General features: G+C 41.5%; 1 protein-coding gene across 1 annotated transcript in view; it reads left to right on the top strand.

The window, feature by feature from the left end:
• The window catches only part of LOC147017409 (protein FAM8A1-like), a 50,064-nt gene extending 45,742 nt beyond the window's left edge, over positions 1-4,322 (top strand). Inside the window, exon 5 of the mRNA XM_085847039.1 lies at positions 3,084-4,322. Within this exon, the coding sequence (XP_085703165.1) occupies positions 3,084-3,228 (145 nt within the window). The 3' untranslated portion in view covers positions 3,229-4,322. The remainder of the gene's footprint in view (positions 1-3,083) is intronic.
• Positions 4,323-12,201: the final 7,879 nt, after the last annotated feature.

Below are 12,201 nucleotides of genomic sequence, written 5' to 3'. Positions count from 1 at the left end.
TGTATTTACAGTATGCAAACCTAAGTAATGTATATTAGAGCTGATTTCCTCTATTCTCTTTATTACAGTATACAGTACACTACTGTATAAACATTTAAAAAAATATCCTCGCTTATCGATCAATTCGCTTAACGACCTAGTCGTAGGAACGGAACTCAGTCGTTAAGTGAGGAATGCCGGTACTTTAATTAGTTCCTGAGAGTAGATCGAGCAAAATCGTATCACATAATGCATGAAATCACTCCAAGCTCCTAATTTGAAAACTTGTAGGACTTAAAAAAGCGATGTATACAACGATTCATAGCTATGATGAACAGGTAGGCATTCATTATGAGTGAGGAAAGTGAAAAAACAAAAACTTCATCGTTAAGAAGTTGTTGCGACCTGTTCCAAGTCGAGGCATGGTTGAGCAGGCCAAAACACATGGCGGCTTCAAACCATTCAGACCCCAGCGAGGTTACCCAGGAAATGCCTTAAGACCCAGAGAGCAAGGTGGCCGAGGATCGCCTGAAGAAGGATATAATTAAATAATGCCGTTAATTATCATCAAAAGGGGTGTTCTAATTAACCCAAACACCCAATTTTCACTCTTGCACTTCCTTGGAGTTTTCTTAGTATGCATGCAACGTTTCAGGCTGCTCGGGTTTATGGTTTTGGAGCTACGGAGGAGACAGACGTGTGTGTGTGTGTGTGTGTGTGTGTGTGTGTGTGTGTGTGTGTGTGTGTGTGTGTGTGTGTGTGTGTGTGTGCGCGTGTGCGTGTGCGTGCGCGTGTGCGTGTGCGTGTGCGCGTGCGCGTGCGCGTGCGCGTGTGCGTGTGCGTGTGCGTGTGTGTGTGTGTAAAAGACTGTCCAGGGTTAGTGAACAATGCTATGGAACACAATCAAATTCACAACTTGATCTTAACAATAGAGGCTGACCCATCAATTTTGGAGTGATCTGGCTGTTGTGGCAGAGAGTAAGCGGTGAGGTTAGAATGGAAGCAGATCAAACAGGTAAATAGTTTGAGTGTCTGGAATGGGGAAGGTGGGGGGGCATTGATCAGGAATAATAGTTCAGATGCAGAGGTGCAGAGTTCGACACAGGTGGGTGCGACTGCATGGAGGAAGGTGGAAGGATTGATGGCAGACAAAATAAGGTCAGGGAATTGAAAGGAAAATTGCTGGTGCCTTGTGTTACGACAGCCTACCTTTATGGTCTGAAATATGTAGCACTGACGGAGAGACAACAACAGAGGTTGCAGGTCTGCGATAACAACTGGGTCAGAGGGATTGCGGGAGTGAAGAGGGTGGATAGACGGAGGATGGATGAACTGAGGGAGATCGGTGTGCAGATGAGCTTGATGGGGAGATTGGTAAAAATCTGGCTGAATTGGGCTGGACCCTTCGTGTGGATGGAGGAAGAGAGAATGGCCGAAAAGTGGATAGGTTGATGGAGCAAGGTCAGAGGAAAAGAGGTAGACCGTCGTTGTGATGGGATGATTATGTGAGTTGGGGGTGGGGGGGGAGCTATCAATAAGGTGGGGGTGGTTGGAGAGTGGAGAGAGTTGACTGACAGGGAAGTGGAGGAGTATCATGGTCAAGTCAGGGCAGAAGCTGAAGAGAGGAGGAAGAAGAAGAAGTTTATTGATTTTCTTCGTTTCTGTAAGTTTGTTTATTTTCCAAGTCATCCCTTTGTTTGTGTTGGACTTGCTTGGTTTATCCAGCTCAATTTCTACCTCTAAATATTGAGTTTATGATGACCAAAATTGAAAATAATTGCTTTTGATGATTGCACTGATGTCAACTTGATGGGCCATTTGATGGGTTTCGATGTTAGTTTGTTGTTCTCCGCATGGTAAATAACGTATTTGGAAGAAGAAACGTATCTCCGCAACAGATGCCATGTGTACAACAATTAAGGTTGCTTGAGATTTTCATCCAAATGGTATATTTAAAGCTCAACTCTTTTCACTCAATTAATTAATTAAATCATTTTTAGATCGCCTGTTCGAAGAACAGAGAGCTATAGCGATACCCCCGGCATGAGCGTGAAAATGTTAAAGTTTTTGGTGCAAGTTATTTCCTTTCTAATGTTTTTATCTACCACACTATTTTTTACTGATTACAATATACATATATTTCTTTGAAATTATTTGGATCAGACTTCACTGCAATGCTTTATAAAAAAAATATTATAAGACTCGTCTTTTAAAAACGATAAATGTATAAACAGGTGAGCATTGGGTGGCTTTGCCACGAACTCTCTGGTTATGCCTCCGCTGCCAAAGGCACATTATGTTTTCTGGTTGTCCATCTGCACGTGATGATGGTTACCGTGATAACCTTTTTGTGGTTAAAAATCAAAGGCCATGTGACCTTTAGCTGAAAGTCGCAGATTTCCATTATGGCGATAACTTGTGAACCACTCGAGAAATTTCAACCACACTTGACACCCGTATGGACTGATTCAATTTTAGATTGAACAGGTCAAAGAACATGTCCCCTTTGAAAATCATTTTGGAGTCCAAAACTCAAGTTAATGACATCTGATGTTGGCTCTCTTCTACTCATCTGTCTTCTTATTCTTCTTCTTCTTCTCTCTCTTTCTCTCTCCTTCCCCCCCCCCTCCAGGGACTGTAAATTTTAATTTTTCATGTGACCTTTAATTGAGATCAAACGTAACAGTGAATTGACATCTCACATTTTAAAATCTATTTTCGGACTCTCTAATTTCTCTGTTTTCAATCTATCTATTTGATAATTTTATCCTCCTTCCTCCCCAACCCCCAATCTCCATGAGCATATCTATACAGTACAATGTTCATTTTAATTTTATCACTTGTGGAAGACAATCAATTGACCAACAAATTGTTTCAATATATTTGACACTTTGATTCAGTTTGTAACATTGTTATTCATCTCAAATAAGCCACTCTTGACGGTCTCCTAAGGTGGGACTGGAAGGCTCTTTTATTTATTTCTTGAAACTCAAGACGCAGCATTGTTTTAATTCAAAGACGTACCTTTCATTAAAAATGTGAATTTCACATTAACCAGATGTGCAAAGGTTCCATTGACTAACGACATTGTGATCGCCTCCTAGATCTGCAACAAGAGCATTGATCAAAAATGTCTCCATCGCCGCGTTCCTTCCAGCACTTACCACCATTTTCTTCAACCAACACAAGCGTGCGACATACGACATGGCTGCGAACACTGTCGTCGTTAAAAGAAACGACGGACCCTGAGCACTTCATTTGCTCTGCAAAGCCTGCCATGTTTGTGTGAGAGCGTTGCCATCTCTCACAGCATTCTTTCTAGTCAAATTCAAAAACGCCTGAAAAGATGATGTCCTGGTAATACAGTAAGTGACTGCACTCACTTCAGATTATATTTCTATGTTGAGAGAAAAAGGGCCATTTTTTTGTCCTGGGACTTTAAAAGTTTATGTTGGGAGGTGTTTGGGATCATAAAATAAAGATAGCATTTGTTCGTATGATAATAGTGAAAGTGGTCACGTAGTGAGTACAAGTTCAAAATAAATGAACATCCTTTCAATTGATGGCCTGCTTTTATTAATGAGCTTATTTTATGCTCTGCTTGTGATTATACCATTTGGGCATTTAAGTTCTAATATGGATAGTTTCCGTTTTGAGCGCCGAAAATTTTTCCAAGTCAAATTTATGACTATTTACAGAAATGGCAGCAACATTTGTCAGGCTACCCTGCTTAGGCCATTGGAAGGTGCTTTTTTGTTGTTTCCTCGAACTACTGTGTTATTCATACAATGCTTTTCCAGCAGGTGGAAGTAGAGAAACAACCGAAGGTCTCAAATGTTGTGCCCATTGCAATTTTCTAGTTTGTTTAAATATGAATCTGAGTTTGTCTCTTCTTTTTTCAATTGTTAAAATCTTTTTGGCAGGCTTCATGCACCAACCGACCTTCCCGACATACAATAAGTCCATTCGTTTGCACACTTTCGTCTAAGGCTAATAAAGGAGTTTGCACATGTATAGTAGATCACAATTGAAATATTTGCATCAAAACTTGCCAGACAAATTAGAATAACACACAGGAGTTGAACTTGTAACATCACAAAGTCACTTGGTCCTGTGCTAAATAATACCTGCATTATCAAATTGTATATAATGTTCCTCTTAACTGTTTCATGTTTGTTTTATTTTTTATCACTTTTGTTGTTTTTTATACATGCAGAAATGCTGGTCGGTTGTGTTTGATCCTTATTATTTTGGGAAATTGTCATCGTCATGTATCGCTCATAATAGGAAGAATATTATTGGTATTATTAAAAAGCATATTGTATAATCTGTGTATGTATATATATATATGTATATGTATATGTATATATATATGTATGTATATATATATATATATATATATATATATATGTATATGTATATGTATATGTATATGTATATGTATATGTATATATATATATGTATATGTATATGTATATGTATATATATATATATATATATATATATATGTATATGTATATGTATATATATATATATATATATATATATATGTATATATATATATATATATATGTATATATATATATATATATATATATATATATATATATATATATATACACATATATGTATATATACAGCTCATAGGTAAGTGCACTATATCTGCACCATCTTGTTGGACCCATCAAATATGAAACTGTAGTGATTAAAAAAAACAAAACTTTTGTTTTCCAATTCCTGATTTTATAAATCAACGGTCATGGATACACTGACAGTTACCAGCAGTTATTGTTAGATTTTACAGGAACATGTGGCCCATTTCCACTTTTTGCTACTTCCACATTTGTGCTTGATGGATAGCACCAAACTTTTTTTTTAACTTCGCTTTTGTACACCTTACAAGGAGGAAAAGAGGATGGGAGGAAATGCAGTAATCAGCTCGGGTTAATGGGGTTCGGCTTAGTGTGTTGTGTGGTGGTGAAAAAAACAATAAAGCATATATATATACATACACACACACACACACACACACACACACACACACACACACACACACACACACACACACACACACACACACACACACACACACACACACACACACACACACTGTATGACGGTGAAGGGACTGAATGGAGCTTACAACACAACAGGCTGCACTAGCTTACACCCCTTGCATGATTGAAGAACTGCACACCTTTTCTTTTTTTCTTTTGTTAACTCATGACTAAGATTAACACAAAGAGAACCATTTGGGTTTGTTTGTTCCCATCTGAGTTATTGCGTCATGATGTAACTCCACTTTCACTGTTTTTATGCCTCTGCGACGAAGTCGTCGGTTTTTAGGTTGTTCGTCCGTCCGTGATAGGTTTTCATTGACATGATAACGTAAGAACGGCTGAAGGGATTTAAGTCAAACTTGGTACAAGTATGTATAATGATTGGAAGATAAAATGCTAAGATTATGGGGTGAAGAAGTCAAAGGTCAGAGGTCATTTCAGGTACAAATGTGATACTTCGAAACAGCTGGAGGGATTTATATCTAACTTGGTACAAGTAATATTGTTGCGGGGCCGGGTATCGGCTGCGAGCACAACCTCTAGATGGAGCCGAAGAGTCGACTCCGCCTATCACCCGGAATTTAGATCATATTTTTTCGGAAAATCCGAGAAGTACGGGTCCCTTATCGGACCGTGAAGCGTCAATATTTCTACCACGTGGTAAAGGGTTATTTGACAATTTTCAAAATACCTGGAGATCCACGTGGCGATTTTCCGAGTCTCCACACCCTCGACGGCACCCGTACGGAATGAGCTGCTAGCGCACTCGAACCGCGTGTGACCCGAGCAGACGATCACCAAAGTCCCGTCGGTCCAAATGTCCCCTTACGGCGGCACAATGGACTTGTTAATTTTCCAACAAGCTGCACACTAAGCCAATGGAGAAAAGGACACGAACGAGCTGATACATTTCACAAATGGGGATATTTATTAACAATAGGCAGGGGGGGGGGGGACACAGAAGGGCAGAGTTATCCGAATATAGAAGGCATGGATGTACAGCACGGCACTTATACAATTTTCTACTTTACTGACTGGCACGACACACACACACACACACACACACACACACACACACACACATCGGACAAAAGCAGTGTTTATTGAGGCCTGTCTCGGACCTGTCCACCTCGTGTGGTCTTCGCGATCTTGGGGGGGGGGGACTCGAACCCGCAACCACGACCGTCTGCAGGGCCTCGTTGATGACCACTCACTGGCCTTGAATGCCACGTTCGAAACTGCCTGGACTGAAACGCCCTCTTCCACCAGGGATGTCTCACACACGATCCTCCGAACTCGCGAATGCTGCTGCCACGAGCACACTGTCTCTCCCTCCCCCTCATCCAGACCACCCCTCCTTTTTGTGCTCAGGCACGAAAGACCTCCTTTTTTCGCCACTCACCTCCTCATTGGACGGTCCGTTCTCGGATGACTCGTCACGGCCTCCCGATTGGCCGGGGCCGAACACTCTATCTCGCTAAGGTGGAGCCAGCCTGAGGTTCTAAGCTTCCTGGTTGGACAAGGGGCCTGCCCCTGCCCTTCTGGGTGGAGTCTCGATCTGAGGTGATGAGGTTCCTGGTTGGACAAAGGGCCCTCCCCTGCCCTTCTGGGCGGAGTCTCGATCTGAGGTGATGAGGTTCCTGGTTGGACAAGGGGCCCTACCCTGCCCTTCTGGGCGGAGTCTCGATCTGAGGTGATGAGGTTCCTGGTTGGACAAGGGGCCCTCCCCTGCCCTTCTGGGCGGAGTCTCGATCTGAGGTGATGAGGTTCCTGGTTGGACAAGGGGCCCTCCCCTGCCCTTCTGGGCGGAGTCTCGATCTGAGGTGATGAGGTTCCTGGTTGGACAAGGGGCCCTCCCCTGCCCTTCTGGGCGGAGTCTCGATCTGAGGTGATGAGGTTCCTGGTTGGACAAGGGGCACGCCCCTGCCCTTCTGGGCGGAGTCTCGTTCTGAGGTGAAGGAAATCTCCGCCCCCGTACGTAATCGAACACACGTAGACAATGGCGTCGAGCAGAGTGAGGGGAAGATGACGCTGGTGTTGATGGTGGTGTAAAAAGAAAAAAAAAGAAAACCTGACTATTAAAATAACTCCACAGCGCAAGAACATTTAATTCCCCATTAGACAAGGGAAAAGGGAGCTATCTATCCACATTTACTTATGATATAACTGAGCTATAGGACCTGTATGTTGAGTGCAGTAAACTTCCAAATCCGTAACAATATAATGATGTAATGTGGGCGGAGGCATATCAGTCGACATCATGATGTCGAAGAGTGTTTTTCTAGTTCATTCAGAAGTTGCAGTTTGTTGAAGAGCTGGTTGATTATATGTAAGACTGACAAAACAATATGCGGCATAATTACGTTAACCCGCAGCAGATGTGGTTAATGTAAAGACACCTGCAGACAGTGATGGACAGGTTTGGCCAAGATGCCAGTCACTTTTATGTGATTCACGTCCTAACAGGAGGGGATTGTCAAGACCTTGAAAGGTTTGCGGATTTGATGATGGCTGCTATGAAGGAATAATTGAACCCTAACAGCGTGGTGAAGAGGAAGAGGACAGTTTAGAAATAATGACGGGAGGAAACTGGCAGTCCTGGCAGTTGTGTGTGGCATTATTGTAAACTAAGCAGGACACGGATGTGTACAGGAGAACAGGAATGGATGCCAGGTTGTGAGGTTGACGTGTGATCCGTTGTCAGAAACAAAGCAGATGACATGATGTGTGGAGCAGCAACAGCTACCAGGTTGAGGTTCGAAATATAATTGGAACCGACGCAGAAGATCTGTAAGAAAATGTGTGCAACAGCAATGGGTGCCAGGTTGAGGCACGGCACGTTATCACAAACTAAGAAGACACAGAAGAATATTTGTGTAACAGCAATGTTTGCACCCGACCAGTGATCAAAAATGAAGCAGAAGACATGTAAGATGTGTTGAACAGTAATGGCTACCAAGTTGAGGCCCTGGCCGTTATCAGAAAATTGAGCTCAGAGAACAAATACTCTTTCATAGTCTTTCAAGTAGTGGACAAAGATGAGCTCTTGATTCATCCAACTGTGCACAAGAGAAAACATCTGCCGATTTGTCCAACTGCAGTGCAAAGTAGGGACTGGCTTTCATCTCTGCAACTACTTCGTCCAAAATGTCCTGGCTCATATCGGAAATGCGATTTTTCACAGTGTCGTTCGAAAGTGTGATCTGCTTCATCTTTTGTGATTATTCCTTTCCAAGTACAAGTTTCGTTGTTTCAATCAAACATGGCTTGATCAGATTTTTTACCGATTGTGTGAGCTTTCTTGCAATTCACAATCCGATATGAAGCCTCAAGAACAGCTTCATTCTGTCGAGCAAAGTGCCATGTTGAATCAACCAAGCCGGTTTCAGAATTCGCTTCTTCCTTTTGAAGAATTCAATAACTTTTCCTACAAACCTTGTGTGGCTTCGCTTGAATGATTCCTCAATTTACTCAGCTTCATGCTGTCAGTAATCAAGACCTTGGAGCACAGAACAAATGGAAGCTTTTCATCTGATTTGGCAATAATAAGTTTGGTAAACCCCTACTGCAAAACTGCCTCCTTGTACGAACGTTTCTGCCTGAAACCATGGTTCAAGAACCTGTTCCTACACACCTATGGGGGAAAAACAACAAAACAATTATATTAGGATTAGTCAATATATTACATGACCAAGAGTGCCGACAAATATCGTTAACGAAGATTATGTGGCGAGCTACGCTTCAGACAAACACTCAAATGAAAAACTGTGACAATATTAGAATGCCACTCGGCAGAGTGCATATCTCCACTAGGCTGAACGATTTGTTTTGTATCCCATTGGTAGGCCAGATCTACATCCGGACCTGAAACAAAATCTAATCAGCTTGTTCTTGTCACCTACCCAATTCGTCCACCAAGTTTTGTCATAACCATGCCACAACTTTTTGAGATAGCTCTCAATGGTGAACAATCTCAAGAAATTAAAAGAAATTCTCGGATCCGTATCTCGATCCTGATCTTCACCAAAATTGAATCGATTCGTCGTCATCACAGACCCAACCTGTCCCCCAAGTTTCAGCTGAATCCGTCCATAACTTTTTGAGATATCCTGCTGTGACAGACGGGTGAAAACATAACCTCTGTCCACCTTTGGCAGAGGTAATAAACACCAGTTACAGAGTGGATAGCATGTTGGGATTATATCCAGTAATGATCACATGGCCATGCATAGAACACATCCAAATAAAGACATTTTGCCTTTTATAGGTATAGATAGAAATATTTATATACTAGCGATACCCGTGCACATGCACGGGATAGCAGTACAGCATAGCTGGTAGCAGACGACAGTCCGTACACGGGGAATGACAAAAATATGCATTGTGCAAAATGCAAGTTGTACTATGGAACGCCAAGACTTCCCAAACATTGTCGGCATGTCCGCTAAATGCCACAGCAATTTCATAGGGATTGTGTGACGACGAGCCGAGTTTTTAGTGTGCAAGCTTGGTATTATAATAGAGATATTTTTTTTTTACCATAACTCAACTGATTTTTGTCCAATCAGAACAAAATTGCCCTTTTTAGATAGCCTAAAGAAAGGTGCATTGACATCATAACCCTCCTCATCATAATTGACATTGATTTAAAGGTGAAGGTTATATGGCGATCTGAAAAATATATGGCCGTTATTGGATTGCGGGCGCTGGGGGGAGGCTTAACCTTGACGATTGCTTTGTGATTGCAGATATCTAGTTTTTTATGTGTTGTCGATTTAATAAATATGAATGAGTGATTAGTTTTTGAAAAGACTGTAGAAGGTGCCAAAAGGCAAGGTGGACTTCCTACCTCATTGGTTGCTGTCAGTCTGGCAGTGTTTACATAGTCGTGTTATTTGTTATCGTTTTATTTAAGTAAGTGTGTGACTGCACCTCTGATAATAATCAGAAGAAAAAAGTTCAGTAGATCTGCCACAATAGAGTTGACTGGGACATAGAGACACACGGCATCAGCTCAAATAATTTTTGGGAATGAAGGGGAGAAGATCAATTCGAATAGAAAAACTCATTGGAAGTCAATGGAAACAGCATGAAATGGCATTGGTTGACATTTGAAGGACTTGATGGATGGAGGTAGGAACATGAAGCTTAGACCCCCATCAATTAGATAAACAGGGACAAGGGAGTGGAGGTGAGCATGAAGTTTTAGACAAAACGAAGGGCCACGAGGAATGGGGGTTCCTAGCTAAAAGCGTGTGACCCTTTTGTGGCTCGGGAGTCGTGTGAAGGTCAAGAGTGGTGACTTAAACCATTGTCTGTTAGTATTTCTGCAATACTTGTTAAAGGTATGCTGAAGTATGTCATGCATGCAATACAATACATGTGCAAGCTCCTCTACGACCCTCAGATGCGAGAGAAAACTATCTCATAAAAGAGCGACAAACATGTTCAGTATTTTGAACATACATGTTCACAATGTAATGAAAAGCCATTGGTTCTTTCCCACGGGCTCATACATTTTGTACAAATTTGTCTATCACTTATGTTTTGACAAAGCATTTGCGTGTTCTCCAGCAAGGCACATTCTGCATTTATAAAGGGCAGTTTGGAGGTTGGGGGGCTTCCTTTTTCACATTGTGCAATTGTAACGATCTGATAACAATGAGTTGTAGAATTAATTCGGACAAGTTTCTGAACCTCGGCAACATACCTTTTATCTACTAGCATAGGTTGATTATCCAGCTACCATGCTACAACTTTCCTTTTTCCATATGTCGTGCCTTTCTCTTCTCTTATCTGTTGATTTGTCAATTTACATCTCACCTTTAATTGTTTATCGAGTTGTTTTTGGATAATGATAAAATGGGTGCAGTAGGAAGAGCTTATCCATTTTATGTAGTTGTCGAGGGCAGACACCCAAAAAAGGTAAGAAGTGTGTGTGTGTGTGTGTGTGTGTGTGTGTGTGTGTGTGTGTGTGTGTGTGTGTGTGTGTGTGTGTGTGTGTGTGTGTGTGTGTGTGTGTGTGTGTGTGTGTGTGTGTGTGTGTGTGTGTGTGTGTGTGTGTGTGTGTGTGTGTGTGTGCGCGCGCGCTTTATACCTAGGCCCAATTTCCCTCAAGTTTGTCAATCTAGGATTCTCGTGAGTTATCTACTTTTTCAAATGAACATGCATTATTGGATTACCTTTGTGGTTTAGTGGATCCAGGGTGAATACATTCCATGGATCGTGCATTTGCTAATTCCAATGCTTTGTTGGTGTGGGGGGGGGGGAGGGGGGGTATTTTGCCTTTGTGATGCAAATAAACTTGCTCTTTTTACAAAGCTCGTTCATTGATTGGAGAGAGCTTTCTTTTTTGTCTAAAAATGTTTGGCGATGGAAATTGATGTTAAATGACTGCTTGGTGTATGTTGGCATAGTTTATTCATTTTGCCATTCAATAATTACCTCATGAGATGTTTCTAATTTTTATGGTGGACGGAGGTTATGTTTTCACCCCTGTCTGTCTGTGAACAAGATATCTCAATGATATGGATGGATTCGGATGAAACTTGGTGGAGAGGTTGGATGTGTGACAAGAACGAAGTGATGAAATTTTGGTGAAGATCCGGATACTCAAATTTTTTAAAGTGATTCTTCACCATTAAGAGATAGGGTTAAAAATGATATCTAGTTTGATATCTCAAAAGTTGTGGACAAATTATGACAAAACTTAGTGGATGAGTTGTTTAGGTTACAAGAACAAGCCGATTAGATTTTGGTTAAAGGGGAACCCAAACACTCAGACCACCCCAAAGCTTATCTATCCCTCGATACCCAACAAAATAGATCTTTTTTTTCCGATTTACGAATGATAAAGTAGGTAAATTTGCGATTAAAAGTCAATCTTCTTCTTCTTCAGATGAGCCTTGATGTCACCACAGAAGTGGATCACCATATCTGCACCGTCTCCGGGTTACATCGCGGTATGATTCAACTCAAACGGCGAATAATTTTCGATTTTCTACCAATATGCCGAGTTGATGCATCCTTGGTGGTTGTATAGTAATACAAAGACCCTAAGTTTGCCAGAAATTGGATGAGGTATGCCAAAATAACCGAGTGTGGATCGGGCCTACAAAATGTTCGCTTTTGTGCACGGAACATGTTACAGAGCACGTTCTGA

The sequence above is a fragment of the Eptatretus burgeri genome, chromosome 11 (assembly GCF_056783735.1).
Source record: "Eptatretus burgeri isolate ZD-2024b chromosome 11, Ebu_testis_v1, whole genome shotgun sequence".
NCBI lineage: Eukaryota > Metazoa > Chordata > Myxini > Myxiniformes > Myxinidae > Eptatretus > Eptatretus burgeri.
This window is presented reverse-complemented; position numbering and strand designations above follow the sequence as displayed.